The sequence below is a fragment of the Buteo buteo genome, chromosome 1, assembly GCF_964188355.1.
Source record: "Buteo buteo chromosome 1, bButBut1.hap1.1, whole genome shotgun sequence".
Lineage (NCBI taxonomy): Eukaryota > Metazoa > Chordata > Aves > Accipitriformes > Accipitridae > Buteo > Buteo buteo.
The window spans coordinates 50,768,038-50,784,204 of record NC_134171.1 but is presented as its reverse complement, the minus strand read 5'-3'; the positions used below and the strand labels follow the sequence as shown (position 1 = coordinate 50,784,204).

The following is a 16,167-nucleotide window of genomic DNA, read 5'->3' as shown; positions in this document are numbered from 1 at the left end:
CTCTGACCCGATGGAAACGCTGACTGTGGCACTGCTGGAGCCCTCACCAGGCTGCCTGGACAGTGCCCTGACTGTGTGTCCCAGAGATGGGTACCTAAGTAGAAGCGAACTGGGAGCAAATCCCGTTGCGGGGGGAAGAGGGCGGCAGCTGTGGGGAAGGCCTGCCTTCCTCTAACAAACAGCAAAAAGCCACCTGTGAAACGGTTCGCTTTTTACTGAAACCAGTTAAGATCTCAGCCTGAAGTTGCGAGCCCAGCTGTCGCGGGAGGGAGCCCTGCATTTGGGGCTGCAGGGGGAGCCCTGCCGGCGCGCAGCGCTGCGGGGCGAGCGAGCTCTCCGTACGTGTGTCCCTGTGTCCGTCTGCGTCCGTGCGTCCCTGCGCGGCGCCGAGCGGAGCAGGCCGGTCCGGGGCGGCCATGGGCACCCGCCTGCGGCCCGCCGCGCTGTGGGGAGCGGCGCTGGCCGTGGCGGGTGGCGCGGCCGTGGCGGCCTGGGCCTGGGCCCGCCTGCGAAGCCGGGCCGCGCCGGCGGCCGCCCGCCCTGCAGCCGCCGCCGCCGATCAGGTACCGGGGCCGGGTCGGGGCAGCGGGCGGGGCCGCCGGGTCGGGGAGCGCCGGCGGAGCCGCCCGGGCCCTCTCGGCGGGGCTGCGTCGCCCCCGCCCGCCTCGGTCCGACTGGGCCCCCAGGCCGCGGCGGAGCGGGCGGGGCGGGCAGGCCGGGGCCGCTCTCTCCGCTTTCCTCCGCGGCTGCCCGCTGTCGGGCCGGGGCCGGCGGGCGTCCCTGGCCTCCCATGGTCTCCCTCTTCACCTCGAAGTGGTTTTTGCTGTTCCCCCCGTACGGGCATGGACAGACCCCCCGTTTCCCTCAGCCCCGCTAAGCTTCGCGCTGCCTCGTTGCCTGGCTAAGCCTGCTGCCCCTCCCCTTGCAGGGTAGAGGACACGGCAAGCAGATACTGGTGCTGGGCCTGGATGGGGCTGGGAAGACCAGCATTCTCCACTCCCTGGCAACTAACCACGTCAAGCGCAGCGTGGCTCCCACCGAAGGCTTCAACGCCATCTGTGTCAGCACTGAAGAGTCCCAGATGGAGTTCCTGGAGAGTGAGTGAACCTGTTCTAGTACGGAACATAAAATAAGTTCCTATCCTGTGCCCTAGGGATCAGGCCCGTATTTTAAAAAGCTCCGCATCCCCTCGTGCCCGCTCTGATAACACAAAGCTGTGATTAATTTCTCCTTAGGGATTCTGCTTTCCCACCCCACTTCTTGAAGGAGATGATATACTGGTGTTAGAGGAGGTCTGTGTTTGTTCGGCCCTGTCCTCCAGGGAGTTCTGCTCCCAGAGAGAGAAGGGGAACAAGCCTGATTATGTGAAACCAGCCCAAAGCAGAGGTGTCCCTAGTAAGACCTGTGTGGTGGTCCATCGCCATTATGTGTTGTACAGATTCTCCTTGGTGCTCATGCCTGGCAAAGGGCAAGAGCTGAAGGGGAATGAATAATAAGGTGAAAGAAGAGAGGAGGAAGAGAAAAGCTTTGTACCCTTTTTGTTCAAAAGCCTCCTAAGTGGTGTTTTCTAGTCTTTAATGGCTTTTGAATGTCTGGGTTTTCACCAACTTTCTGTGTTGTCCTTAGCACTGATTTTTGAGTATTGTCCATGCCTGCAGAGAGCGTCTCCTGTGATGCTTTTGGGGTGCCACAGCTGTTCTAGGTGCAGCTAGCTGATGGGGAAGGTAGAGGCCCTGGAGTCAGGTCAGTCCCTGGTACAGAGAGGCTGACATCCTAGCCTTATCAGTGCCTGCCTTCTGTGGAGGCAGAAGCTACTTCTTGCTGTTTCTGCACTGTGCTGTACCAATGCTCAACCGGCTCACTTGGCAGCTAGCCCATAGACACCTCCATACCTTTGTCAGCAGGCCTAAAGGAGTCGTGCTGTTCCCAGGTAAGTTTTTGGGATGTGAGGATGAGGCTGCTAAGGCAGAGTTTCGTTCCCAGTCGTACTACCATTGGAGTCTCTGCAGTGTCTTAGAGAAGTCATCTCTCCAGAGATCCTAGTAGGTATGAGACACCTGTGTCTCCTACTGGGAGGTGCTTTGTCTAGCTGAGCCCAGAGAAACCCACAGCATCTCTGCTCCTGCCTGGGGATGGCCTGGGCCCAGTGCTGTGCACCCACAGCAGAACCTGTTGTCTCTGAGTCGTCCTTCCCTCTCTGGTCCAGGTTGGTAGTGACTGAGATGTGATGGCTGCGATCTGACCCATGGGAAATGAAATGTCTCAGGCCAGTTTCAGCCAGGTAAATCCATGCATGGCTCTCTAATCTGGTTACTTATCCAGTCTGTACCATCGCCTAGTCCAGGGGTTAGCAGCCTATGCTGTGATCACATGGCACAAGGTGATCAGCAGACAGCAGGGTTTTTATTTTGCTGGCTTAGACAGATAGAAAACTGTTCTATCTTTTTCTTTGTACCGTCATATAGCTAAGTGGGTGGTAGCTTGCCTCTGTAAAAAATAGGAGCTCCTGGCTTCTGCTGAGTTCCTACTGGTTTGGGAATAAAAAAAAGTTCTCTGTGAGGTTGCTGACCCCTGGGTTATGCTATGCATGAATGCACTTAACAAAGGGAACAGTGATGAGCCCCCACAATGTCACAGTACAGAATCGGAGGCATCTGTCCCAAGTGTGACATGTCAGTCACAGCCCTTTGGCCCCTTTCCACAGTGGCAGACTTGCAGTTCTGCCTGCAGGTATGCTGGGGCTCTTGAAGAAGAGGTAGGCATGCCGTAGTGGGAATTGTTGCTTCCCTTTCTGTGTTCTTGAAACTACTGAATCGTTTTGACTTAAGTGAAAGTAAAATTGCTTTGAAACAGAACAAAGTCACTGAGGGCTGTAAAAGATGGCCAACTAGCAAGTCAGTTTTGAAAAGGGCTCTCGTGTAAGGCAGGAGACAATTTGAAGGAACCCCAGAGATATTGCTTTGAAAACTTGCTACTTTTGGGAGACTCACCCATGCCTTTTGAGCACCTCAATACTTTTGAGTGAGTGGTTCTGCAGTGTACTTAGGAGAAGATCTGGAGAGCTGAAAACACATCTGAAATACTTCATATACTGTTAGCTATTCCTGTTTCTATTAAACTCAGCAAACTACTAAACTCTTTTTGTCCCCAGATGGGAACAACAATCTTGAGCAACTTGCTGCATATGGTTTCACCACAGAATTGTTACAAGGCCTGGTTTTGAAGGTGGACAGTTTCCTCTGTATTGAGCAGAGAAGAGCTCAGGTAGAAATGTATCCTGTGCAAAGATTTCTCCCAAGGATTGCCTGAAGAGTCTGCTGGGGCTTGATTTTCTCTCTTCCTAAGCACCCCTGGTTATTGACAGTATGAAAGCTGTGGGAGTTTTGAACTAGTCCCTAGTGTCATACAAATCTGATGAGAGTTCTTCCCACTTCAGAGCTAAATTTCTTCTTTGGAAACTGTAGGCCTGGTTTGTCTTAAGGTGAGATGGGCATGTGGAGATAGGTTATATGGGGACATTCTCACAGGGTGTTTATGGACACTGAACCTCTTTCTACTCTCCCTACTTGCTTGAGAGCAAGAACCAACAAGGCAGAAAGCAACCATAAAGAAACTGAACCCAGAATCCTCTCAAAATAAGAGCTTAAAATGGAAAGGTTGTTTTTTGTTTTTTGTTTTTTTCTCTGCAGCATACACATATATACCTGCATGGGACTTGACTGGGGAAAATAAAGCTATTTCCAGTCTCATATACAGTAGCCCAAATACTTTTGAGTTTTGTTAACTCAAATACCCTGGGTTTTCAGCCCAAGGCCTGCTGTCTGCACCTCTGGGAGTAGTGCTGGTTGGATTACTTGGTGAATCCTGTGCTGCTGTCTTCTCTTCCAGTCGGGGGCAGTGAATCTCTGCGTTCATACTGGAAGATGTACTTGCCCAAAGTGCTGTTGCTGATCTATGTCGTGGACTCAGCCGATCATGCCCGACTGCCTGTAGCAAAACAGCTGCTTCATCAACTGATCCAGAACAACTCCACTCTGCCGGTGGTGGTTCTGGCCAACAAGCAGGTAAGAGTTCCCTCCTGCTAGCTGAGCTTGGGCTGGCAGCCGCTCTGAAAACAGCAACAAAGCCTTTCAAAGGAGGCTTCATGCCTTTAAGGAGGCCACGTGGCTGGGACCTGGGGGTCTTTCTGGGACACCTGTTGACCGCAAAAGAAAATAATCTGAGGTTGAGTTTTGGATCTGCAAGATGCAGGTCCTGCACTTGCAGATGGTGCAGTCAGAGCTGTGGGTGGAAGTAATGGTGGAAACTGCTGTAGAGTTGCAAGGTTTGATAGCTGCAAGGGACACCACAGTTAGACCTGGAGTTAGGTTTCTGTTCTGAATGTCTGTCTAGGAGTAGCACTTCACCTAGCAGCAGCCGAAAAGTGAAGCACCCTTGTTTGCCTTCAGATTGTCTGGTTTGTTGCTCCTAAGGCTGCTGCTGAAGCCTGAGAGAAGAGCAGCTTTCCTCACAAGGCAGTGCTTTCTCCTAAGATCTTTGTGAAAGTGTCAGTGACTGGTGCTGTACCTGGAATAGAATTGTGCCTGTGGTATGGTCAGATGACGGAACAGCCCAGGGTTTTTAAGCCCAGATTTTCTTTTATGAGGGCTGTGTGCTCGGTTTGCTCTACGTTTTTACCTTCTAAATTTCTAGTAGTCCTTTGTGTTGCCCTTGAGCGCAAACGCAGGCTTTGGCTTCATCGAACTCAAATGCTACTATTCTCTAGGTCCCAGAGTCAGAAACACTGGTGGCTGAGAAGGTGTGCAAGGAATGATTGTTGTATGTTTGCCCTCTTCTTGTAACTCTGTGCTGGGCGCCTGGGGTCTTGGGCCAGCAAGACTTTTGTCTGCCTTGTACAGCTAGTCTTACATTATTATCAGAAACACTGGGATTACTAGAAACAGAACTGTACCCTTGTTTCTTTGGGAAGAAATTAGATTAAGTATAAACATTTTTTTTTCCAAAAGCATTTTAGGGCATGGGAACTTGATCTCATAGAAAGTGTGTAAGAATGGTGCCCCCAGAACCTTTTGAGACCCTTCCCCTCCCTGGACAAAGGCAGTGGCTCAAAGCAGGAATGGTGCTGCCACCTCATGCAACTAACAAGCTTGTTTTGTTTTTGTGTATCAGGACCTTGAAGGTGCATATTGCATCACCGATATCCACGATGCTCTGGCACTGTCTGATATTGGGGATGAGAGGAAGCTGTTCTTGATTGGTACCCACGTGACCGAGGATGGCTCTGAGATCTCCTCCAGCATGAAGGATGCCAAGGAGCTGATAGCACAGCTGGTTTTGGAAACCCAGTGACAGCTCTTTTCCTACAATGTGGTACCTGCAGCTGAGGGAGATGCGTTGTTAGTGTATGGTCAGTTTGCTGCATGACAACTGAAATGTGCAGATACCTTTTCCTTGTGGGTGTGGAATTCCTCTGAAAATGATGTCTAGTTGGTAAGAAAACCTAATTTGTAGTGGTTTGAAAATACATTTGAAAAGTAGTCTATTTTTTAGTGTATTTGTAGGGGAAAGTTAGTCTCCTGGACAGCAGAGTTAAGGGGATGTATAGCTTAGGTGGGCTGAGATGGCTTCTTGCCAGGTGGGAATCGAGCATTGACTTCAGTGGAGCAAAGTTGTATCCAGTGAATTTAACCTGGCTTGATGTCTCAGGCTTAAATTGAAATATATTTACTTCACAGGTTTTACAGAACCCTGTTCGCAATGTTATTCTGTTAAAAATGAGACCTCACTTCTTGACAGTGTCAGAAATTTTAAGTGCTGCAGCTGGTATTTTTGGCGGTGACAACTTTTGTTGTTGCCGTATTGGAGCTGGCTTTTAAGGGAGCGGCAAATTAGCGATCTCTGGAAGTTGGGTTGGTTACTGTTTCTTTAGTGGGTAAGAACAAGAAAATGAAAGCAGGAAGACATTAGGTGTTTCTTTGCCTACAGGGAAAAAACAAAGCAGTGTAATTTAAGGTAGTGACTGGAAGCATTTAAGTTAAATTGGCACCAAAGGTGGGAGACTCCTGCATTGGGCTGAGCGGCTTGTTCCAGTTTAGTCCAGGCTGTCCTCGAGCAAGCAGTCGTACATGTGAAAAACCTGTTGTTTTTGGGAAGCGATGTATGTTAGCGTGGCAGGCGAGGAGGGTGAGTTGCTGACGGGTGCCGCTCTCCCAGCGTCCTCGTAGTTCCACTCCAAGAATGCCTGATCCCAGAGCCCTTCCCTCAAGGACCTGTTTTGCAACCGCATGTACTGTACCGACGGTTTTATAGTATCGTCCTTCGGGTGCATAAAGCAGAAAATTTATACCCTAAGCGGTGGTCCGGCTTTCATTTACCCCAAGGCGGAGCCCGCCGGAGAACCAGAGGCCGGAGGAGCCGCCGGTTCCCGGCGGGGCGGGGCGGGGCTGCGGGCGCCGCTGTTGCCGTGGCGACGGGAGCGCGCGCCATGGCGGCGGCCGGGCCGCGCGCCGGTGGGTGGGGACGGGGAGGGGCGCGGTGCAGAGGTGGGCGGTGGCGGCGGCGGGGGATGCGGGGGCCCGCGGCTGTTGGCGGGGGGCAGCCCCGCCCTCCCTCCCGCTCCGGCGGCGGCTCCCCGGTGCCCCGGCGGGGCTCGGTGGCTTCGGCTGGAGGGCCGGCAGGCCCCTGGCACCAGATGTGGGAGGAGTGCCCGCCGGGCCGAGCGGCGCTAGCCCGTTGCGGGGCCGTTGCCGCTCGTGGGGGCACGTGGCTCCCCGAAATGGCGCCCGCAGGTCAGCAGCGGCCGCCGGTGCTCGTCCCAGGCGGTGGCGGAGGATGCTGGTGAGGGGAGGTGGTGCCGGGGGTGCTCCGTCCCGCGGGCTCAGGGTCTGCCAGCGCCCGGCCGTGGATGCGGAGCCCCTCACGGCGTGCCGGTGCATCGCTGTGCCGCGGCACCGGGAAAAACGGTGCGGAGAACTGCCAGGCAGTCGTATCCTAAGGAGATGCACAAGCTTCACATGCCTTGTGACTGTGTCGCCCTGAAGAGCGGGCAGCCCAGGCTGCAGGTGTTGCCCAGCATTTAAACTCACCTCTTCTTGTCTTTGCAGTTTCTCGTTCCTTGCCTGCCCGCTCACACAACAGGTAAGAAACCCTCCCGACCCTGGCCTGCTGCGTGGGTGTCCACGCCGTGCCCCACCTCTCTTGGGGTCGGGGATTTACTCCGAGCAGTGAGTCAATACCACAGTGGGTGACGCTGTGATAAACACACAGAGAAAATGATGCCAGGTTTTGCCCTTCCCCCTGCTTCTCATGACAAGCAACGTCTGTCCGTGACCCTTTGCTTTACAAGGAATTGATCTCAAAGGGAGTTGACCCCCCCTTAAGCGATGAGTCTGTGTGAGCTCAGGCGGCGCAGGGGAGGCGTTTCTTCAGCTGGCTGCAGCGAGGCCTCTTTTTCCCCGCTGGGACCAAATGGCAAAGGCTCTCACAGGACTGTCCCCTTGTCAGTGAAGTGGCCTAACTCTTTCAAGTTGCAGATCTGCTGCAGATGCGTCCTGTGTGGGGATGCCGGTCTGTAGCTTTTGCCATCATAAAAGAGTAGAAGGTAATTTTTTTTTTTTGTAATTGGGGAAAACAAAACTTAACGATTGTCAAGTGAGTTGAGGGACCTAATTAGGAGATATGTGTGACTCGTCCCTTGGCTGGGTCATGATGCAAGGTTTGCACAGCAGCGTCCAAGCCAGCGATGTGGGGCACTAGGGCCACATGTGCGCTGTGCTAGGTTTGGCTGCGGCTACACGGTGGATCTGTGCCAGCAGTAGAGGAAAAGCGACGAGCCTGCCTGCAGAGAGAGGCTGCCAGCTCTGCGGCGCAGCTAGGCTGGGGCGGACCTCCACGTGGTAATCCTTCACCCCCTCGCACCTTTGCGAGCAAAAGCCTCTGGGGAGCCACTTGGGAATGAACAGCTGAAACTGCTTTTTGGCTCCTGAAATGATGGCTGCCTTCCTGAGCGTGTCCCATCCTGAACTGGTGGCAGGGGGCCAAAGTCCTACAGACAGTTCCCTCTGCAGGACCTCAGTGGAAGCTGTGTTTGCAGTGTTGTGACTTGCGGTTGGGCGTGATGGGGAGATAACATCGGTGGGCATCTCTCGGGGAGCGTGTGGTGAGGATGTTCTAACAGTAGCCAGCCATTGCAATGGTCTCTGCGGCACTGAGCTCTCTGGCAAGTGTTTTCTGGGGCTCAGCATCTCACTAGAGGTATTGGCCCCATCAGAGAAACCACAGGGGTGTCCCCAAAGCACAGACTGTTTTATGTCAGCAAACATTTCTATGGGTGTCCCTGCTCCTCTCTAGGGCTATGATGCCCTATTGCCGGGTGATACTAAGCAGGGAAGCAATGCCCCAGGCTTTTCCATGGTGGGGCACTTCCACAGCTGCCTGCATCGTGTGGTTGTCCCCCAGCTGGCTGGGGGCAGGCACCTGCAGCCCCAGTGGGTGGATGTGGGCTTGGTCCGTGACACCAGGGAATTCTGCAACGCACTTGTGGCATTGGCATCATCTCATCCTCCTCTTTGTACCCAGGCTCACAAAGCACAAGTGCTTCCCAGCCACTGGGTTTTCAGGCCTGGGACACTTGAGAAGAGGAGCAGACAGCTATATCTGATCTTCCTGAAAGGTTTTGGTCTGATGAATATTCAGTAAAAACATTTTCAGTGCTGCTCCTAGGGCACAGACCATGTATATTCCTGTGTCTCTATAGTGTCTAAGACCTTTGTGCTAAATGGATTGAAATAAAATGATAAATAAAAAAAACATGTCTTCATCTGTGCTACTAAAGCCATGTGGGAACAGTGCTGTCTCCATGGTGCCTTTTAGTAAACAAGAGTGTTGATAACAGGTGTTTCTGTTCATCTGGGCTCCTGTAGGCTGGGAGATATCCATCGTCTACCTTCTGGGGTTACGTGGCATGTTATTAACCAGAAAAGTATCTTCTCCCTCTCTGCCATGTCCCAAAGGAACCCCGCAGTGAGGGCAGAATTGCAAATTTGTGTCTCTGTAATCCAAGAGAGAGCACAAAAATCCATGGGCTGGTGAATTCATGAGATTAAATGGATGGAAAGTAACTTGGAGAGACAGAGATCCCTTAAATGCACTCTCACAAGGGATGGAGGCAAAGGCATGGGTGTTGGAGAGTGTGTTATATGGGTTTGAGTACAGCAGTAGCTTCTTTACACTTTGTTGGTTTAACTGTATGTTTAATGGCATGTTTGCCCTTTTTTGCAATTTTGACAGGATACGAGAACTTGCAGAACCCAAGAAAGCAGCTTGTGCAAATGATCCCAGGTAGGGAGGCACCCAGAGAGTCATGGATCGAGGGCTGGGGGACTGATGAGGCCTCAGCCAGTGCAGAGCCTTTGCCTTTGTCTTGCTACTGCTTTCCTCTCAAGAGCAGAAGTGGCTCCAAAAAAACAGATTGAGATGTTCAGTGAGTGAGGGGCTCTCTTCAATTTGCTCTTTCTTGTTTCAATCTAAAACCTGGGCTTGACATGAGTCTTGCCTTTGCTGCCCCATCTGAGCTGCCCCACTGAGATGTTGTGGGGTAGGCTGGTGCTGTGCTGCAAGGAGACCAGACCTCATTGGAGCCACAGGCTGCTGTATCCTGGAGGACGCAGTCCAGCTTTAGGAACAGAGTTGCTGTCTGCGTTGCACGGTCAACCTATGGCTTGACAAGCCAGGGCAACAGTCTCCTGATAACGTCTCTTCTCCATTGTCTGGATAGGAGTCGCTGTGCTTGAAAAAGGCTCCACAAACACATCGCCCTGCTGTTCCCTGTCCTGACTACCCTGGTACGCTCTCCCACTATGGCCTCTCTCTCAATGGGGAATGAGCAACTCCAAATTTGCCCTGGGCACAGGAGAGTAACCACTAACATGCTGCAAAAACCGCACCTACTTTCCATGGCACACCCTGACCGTAACATTATTATTATTTTTACTGTCATACCTGTGGTATAGTTAGGTGGTAATGGTGAGGCAAGAAAAATGCAATCATGAAACTCCCCCAGGGGTTTCAGAGATTTAGTGAAATGACCGTTTCTGCACATCCACTGGGAACTGTACAACCAGACTCATCACTTGAAGGCTCTTTTCTTTTTGAGTTGACAGCAACCACCTGGACAGTGTTAGGAAATTCCGTACCAGAGAAGGTGAGGGCTTAGGGCATGGCAGTGGCACTTTACAGCTGTGGGGAGCCATAGGGACCGTGTGTGTGTCCCATCCTAGGCAGGGAAGGATAACCCCAGCAAACACATTTCACACTTGTGCATGTTTCTAAAATTTCATGCCTTTGCTGTTCTTCCTAGGCTCGTGTGGGGAAACCAAGAGACAATCTGGACCCTCTCATGGCGTGTTGTGACAGCTCAACCATCCCCAAGAACAGTGGCACTGGCCAAGCCCAAGCAAGATTTTGGCAAGAACCAGTGCAGGTCAGTGATGTGGTAGCACATCCTAGGGAAGGAGGCAACTCAGAGAGTGCTATCTAATCAGGGGGAAGTGCTGGCTCCCAGGGGAAGGGGAGATGCTATCTCATCTCCTGCCACTGCTGCACCACAGGGAGCTCCATGCCACTGAGACCCACCAGGCTGTACTGGTGCTTGGAACAGGGGCTGTCTGTAGCAGGGAAGAAAGTGCTATGGGAACATAGTTGCCCTGACTGCTTGACTTCCAAAGTGAGGAGGAACTGGGGGGTGCTAACTTTTGGTGCCCTTTTATTTCCTCACACCCACTTCCTGGCTGTGGGAAGGGCTTCTGCAACATGTGGTGGTTGCTGGTCTGATTAGAGCTCTGGGTTTGGATCAGCTGCCATAGGAGCCAGCCTTGATCTCACCTTGATCTCAGTCTCCAAGCACATGGGAGCATGTTCCTCTGCTGTAACAAAAAGAAACCCAAACCAAAACCACAACCAACAGCTCTGCTTTGGCTTGGAAGCAGAGACATCATGTGCATGCATGCATGCCTTGGTGGAAACATGTATGTGTCACACCTGTGTGTACAGAGGGACTGTCTGTCCCTAGAGTGTTCCCTGTCTGTATTGGGGCTGATGCAGCCCAGCCAGGCACCTGGACACAATCAGTGATCCCTTGCATCCTCTTGGAGCCTGGCCTAAATCTTGAGGTTAAAGGTTAGGAAGTGCTATGAACAGAGAAATCTTGCAGCATCCTGCTGGCTGGAAGGAATCCAGGTCTTTTGCCTTGAGTTAAACCTCTGCTGTCACTGCATGGTGAAAAACTAGTCCATGTTTGGGAATAGGAGTGAGAAATGGTGTAAAAAATGTAAACTTCAGTGGTGCTGGGTGATGCCACATTACTTGAAGCAACTCATCTGTAGCTCTGTTGGAGGGGATGAAGCTCTTTTGGAGACAGAATGGTGATTGCTAGTCTGTAAGAAGTCCTAGCAATGAGAATGGAGATGAAACTGTGTTGCACTCCTGGCTTTCCTCTACCTGGAGGAATGTCAAGACATGCCTGTCTGTAGTTTTCCCTCCTCTGCCACTGTCATCAGTTCAGGGGCTCTTATCTTCCTGAGACCTTCTGCCTCTGACTAACAATGTCTGTCTGACAGCCCTTCCTGCCTTTCTGCTCACCTTCTCCCTGATGATGACAGGCATCTTCCAACAGTAGTGGCTGATGGAAAGCTGGATGAGCATGCACTAGGCAAGCCTGGGGAGATCCCAAGATGAAAAGAGCTGCAAGAGCACAAGGTGCTATTAAGCCATTGCAACAAAGAGCTTTCTAAATTGGCAGAGCTTAGCAACAGAGGTGCTGCCAGGTTTGTGTTGTGGAGTGGCTTCTTGAAATGGTCCAGGGAAAGGCCTAGACTTTGAAAGCAATGCACTGAGGGTGCTGGAAAGAGGACTCTGCATATGCAAACAGCATTTACCTTTAAAGTCAGGAAATCTCAAGTGTAAATGCCCATTTGTTCATGGCTTTTCCATGTACATTGGTGCCAACTTTTGTACATGCAGCAGGCACAGATGTTTAACCAGACTTAGGATACCATCTGCCAGGATCATGTTCTCTGTCAGTTGCCTTTTACTAACTCTTCTGTGCTGTTCCTCAAGATCCCTCTTCTTGTACGGCTGTGGACGGGAATCAACGATCTGGGAGCGTCCCCTGCTAGTGGATTTTGGCTTCCCTTCTGATCGGCTGCTGAAGTTGTCTGAACCAAAAAAATACCAGGCTGCTTACCTGCAGCAAAGGTGAGAGGCCAGAAAGCCTGTTGGATGCTATAGGGAGGCCCTTGGGTCTTGTAGCATCAGTGCAGCTTCAAAGTAATAAATACAGGAACAGAGGATGGGTGTAACAGAGCAGAGCAGGAACTATGCTGACATTAGGACCTCTGGACTCTCTCATGGGCTGAGTGGGTTCTACACTGGAAATGGCCGCAAAACAAAGCTGCCTTCTACTGCAGCAAGCATGAGGCTTAAACATCCCAGCTGCATCCTGGTTCAACCTGTGTGGAGGAATATCTGCGAGTGGTGGTGCCATGACTCTCTGCTTCCAGACCTCGCCAGTCCTCCGAGTGGCCCGTATCGCCAGCTGCACTGAGCTATAAGGCCTCCCCACGGATCCTGGAGCTTGCCCGACCAAAGGCGCTGCACCCAGAGTTCCTGCTGGCCAGAGAGGTGAGGAGGTGGTTGAGTGAGATTTGGAGGGGACAGTGATGCAGCAAACTGTCCTGAGTTTTTGCACCCTGTATCCTGCCCTGGGATGTGCCCGGTGTGTGCTATGGAGGGGAGAAGCTGTCTGGTTCTGCTGGGATTTGTGATACTGAGAGAAACTGCCTTTTTGGAGTGAGATGTGGTCTTTGAAAATCTCCTTGCTGAGAGACAGAAAACAGCCAGGCTGGAGTAGCCTAGGATAGCAGGAGAACCAAGGGAGGCATCCCCTGATCAAGCAGCCTGGGAAAGTGGAGAAACCTGATGGGAATGGCCTGTTTAACTCCTAGGGAGTACAGTTGTGTTTGTAGTTGGGAGCTGTGCTCCTCACTGTGTATATAGGGGGCATGAGCCTGGAAGCACTATGTATGTTTTATCAGTGTTTTACCAGAAGCCTAATTTAGAGACCTATTTCTGAACTTGCTCCTTTTAGGCGGGTCATTGGTTTGGCAGGGGTGAAGGGGCTTGAGGCTGTCCTGGTTTCAGCTGGGATAGAGTTAACTATCTTCCTAGTAGCTGGTACAGTGCTATGTTTTGAGTTCAGTATGTGAAGAATGTTGATAACACTGATGTTTTCCGCTGTTGCTCAGTAATGTTTAGTCTAAAGTCAAGGATTTCTCAGCTTCTCATGCCCAGCCAGGCACCGTTCTTATCTCAACCCAGGAGTTTTACTTCTTTTTTCCCGATTTTCTCCCCCATCCCACTGTATGGGGGGGAGTGAGTGAGCAGCTGCGTGGTGCTTAGTTGCTGGCTGGGGTTAAACCACAACAGGGGCAATCTCAGATTACGCTCATTTCCACGGCAAAGGCTAGGTTTTCTGGCTGCAGTCTCTGGGCTGGGAAATAAGGGAGGCTGTGCTGGAGCAGGCCTTGGCATCAGTAACCCTATGAAAAATAGGGGAAGAAGTCCTGTCCTGCAGCAGTAATCACTTTTGCTGTAGGAATGCAGTTGACTGCACCAGCACTTTTACCCTGAAATCTAAGTGTCTATCCTTAGCAGGGAAATTATTTGATTCAGACAGGAAGATGAGTATGAAAAACATTACTCTGGAAGAAATTTCTCTGCATGTTTACCTGGCTACACAGGCTCTCATTACAGGCATTTATCTGACATACAAATCCCAATAGCGCCAAAATTACCTTATAGTTCAGGTGAAAGAAATGTAATGGGTGCTGGGAAAGTAAGAGTGCTTCTTCTTGTGAGCATGTCTGCAGAGGAAGGGTGCTGGGTGCGCACCCCTTTGGAGAGGGACTGTGTCCCTGTGGGCTGCTATGGACGAGCTGTGTCAGCACATCCCTCCCCCATTCTGAACCCATGCAGGTGCCAACAAAGGTTACAAATGCTGCGGCTGTGGCCAGAGCATCCTCGCCGTTACAACGTCTCGCAGAGCCCCGGGTCAGGAAGGTGACCTGCTGCTATGAGTGCAGCTTTTCTGAATCTGTCATTCGTCCGGTAAGGCAGTATCACCTGGCACTGTGCGTGACAGGGACGCCGGGCAGTGGGGAGGGCATGGGTGATCAGTCGCTGGTGGCTCTCTTCCTGGCAGCCCTGGATGTGCTGCTGTCTGTGGGGCTGACATAGCTGCTTCCTGGGTTGGAGAGCGGGACTCGTCCTCCATCCAGAGCATGAACTGACTCCCAGCAGACATCCCCAGAGAAGGGCAGACCTGTGCCTAGCCTGCAATTGTGGGGATGGGCAAGTGTGTAATTGGGATCTCCAGTGCTGGGGGATGGGTTGGACGAAGGGCTATGAGTAAGACGGGGCTGGAGGGCAGGTTTTGGGACTGGCCAGGCAGTGATTTCTCCTTCCACAGCTTGTCTGATGCCAGACACAGCTGTGGACAGGATTGTGTCCCATCTGTGTGTGGTCAGCGGCTGTGAACCTGGGTACACTGAGTTGCCAGTTGGTCACCCTTGAATGCCAGGGGCACCTGTAAGGACCTTTCTCCCCATTCTTCCACAGGTTTCCAAGTTGGCTCAGGAGGCAATTGCGAGCCCTCGGACCCTGGAGCTGGCTAGAGCAAAAAGATTGCATCCTGACTATGTGCCCCTGCGAGATGCTGAGTGGCCAGTGACGAAGGCTGCAAAGTGCACGGTGGCCACGCCAAGGCTTGTGGAACTGGCCCAGCCCTGCAGAAGGTAGGTGCTGCTTTCCTGCCATGGGGAAATACCAGCTGTCAGCCCGTTTTGTGCAGACCGTGGTACCTTGTTGATTTGGGTTTGGCCAGTGTGATTAAGCCACTGCTCTTCCACTTCCAAAATACATGGATTTTATATGGCTGGATGTGCTAATGCTACAGGGATTGTGGTTTAAAAAGCATTTTTGAGGTGGAAGGAGAATCAAAAGAGAAGAAATAGGACCTTTCCAATTCCAATAGGAATTACTGGTTGGGACTTCTTAATTATTAATTGCAATTATAAAAAGCAACCAGCTGACACATGGCACAGTGTAGCACACTGATGTTGCCCAGTGTGATGCAGCTGGCCTCAGCCTGGGCTGCAGGAAATGTTGGGTAGGATATTTCACGGAGGATGAGGGAATGCCTGGCTGTAATGGCTGCGACAGCTTCCGTGAGAGATGGGGCATCCCCTCTCACTAGTGTCTTGGTGACAGCAGCAGAGGCATGACTGCTTTTGTCCCCCCTTGACAGGGAAGGGCAGGGCTCAGGTGGAGGTGTGTCAGCTGACAGGCAGATTTGAGAGCTGGCCCTGCTCCAGTCAGAATTGACTGGCTCTGTCCTTGCTCCCCCAGGCCTCCTATGGTCTCAGCTCAATTCAACCCAGACGCGTTCACAGTGAAGGAGACTGCTAAGAAGGCAACTTGTTCTGCTCGGATCCAAGAACTGGCTCGTCCGATTAAGCGCTGAGCTCCCTCAGAAACACAGCCCGCTGCTCGTGCTAGCTGCCCCCATCACCCCGTGGAACATCACCCTCTTCGGGCTGTGCTGTGGCTGGAAAACCTCCTTGAACACTGCGCAGAGGCAGCACCCAGGAGGAACACTTCCTTATGAGCAGCCACTTTTACTGGGCTTATCTGGGGACTTAAATAAAATGGTCATTCCTTAAGAACAAAATAGTCACTGGGGGAAAATGAGCAGAATTTGACCTAATGTGGGAAGCCTCTCTCCCTAGGATGGGTTATGTCTGGAGTTTATCACTCTTCTTGGTTTTTTTGCTGCAATAGTTAAAGAAGTAATGAAACAGCTGCTGGGGGAAGCCAGCACAGGAACTGTTCTTTCACATAAAGAAGTGTGGCAAACCAAAGCTGACGGTGCACAGTAGGTTGATGCAACACAACTACTGACCTTAGGTTTCAAAATTTTTGCTAAAGTTTAGAGGGCTTCTTAGTGGCACTCAAAGTTTTGTGCTTGTGACAGAAGTAGAAACACAAAAGGCTGCAAAATTCCAGATCCAGGGCTGGATTTGTTAAGGTGCAAAGCTTTAGTACAGACTTAGG

The 16,167-nt window shown here is 51.8% G+C and overlaps 2 protein-coding genes across 6 annotated transcripts; both read left to right on the top strand.

Annotated features, from left to right (window-relative positions):
* Positions 1–300: 300 nt before the first annotated feature.
* ARL9 (ARF like GTPase 9) lies at positions 301–6,357 on the top strand. Of its 5 annotated transcripts, none has more exons than XM_075030157.1 (5): positions 926–1,097; positions 2,207–2,281; positions 3,152–3,264; positions 3,889–4,064; positions 5,170–6,357. In XM_075030157.1, exons 4-5 carry the CDS (start codon positions 3,924–3,926, stop codon positions 5,347–5,349), a joined length of 321 nt encoding a protein of 106 aa, XP_074886258.1. In that variant the 5' UTR covers positions 926–1,097; positions 2,207–2,281; positions 3,152–3,264; positions 3,889–3,923; the 3' UTR covers positions 5,350–6,357. The 5 variants fall into 5 exon arrangements, with proteins under 5 accessions (XP_074886233.1, XP_074886258.1, XP_074886250.1 ...); XM_075030149.1 differs by having other exon boundaries at positions 3,152–3,481; XM_075030132.1 differs by lacking the exons at positions 2,207–2,281; positions 3,152–3,264 and adding an exon at positions 301–563 and having other exon boundaries at positions 929–1,097.
* A 261-nt stretch (positions 6,358–6,618) lies between these two features.
* On the top strand, positions 6,619–15,597 carry SPMAP2L (sperm microtubule associated protein 2 like). Its single transcript, XM_075030120.1, has 9 exons — positions 6,619–6,788; positions 7,104–7,137; positions 9,289–9,339; positions 10,358–10,480; positions 12,115–12,252; positions 12,558–12,678; positions 14,032–14,163; positions 14,674–14,849; positions 15,463–15,597. The coding sequence occupies exons 1-9, from the start codon at positions 6,692–6,694 to the stop codon at positions 15,575–15,577; spliced, it is 987 nt and encodes a 328-aa protein (XP_074886221.1). The 5' UTR covers positions 6,619–6,691; the 3' UTR covers positions 15,578–15,597.
* The last annotated feature ends 570 nt before the right edge of the window (positions 15,598–16,167 follow it).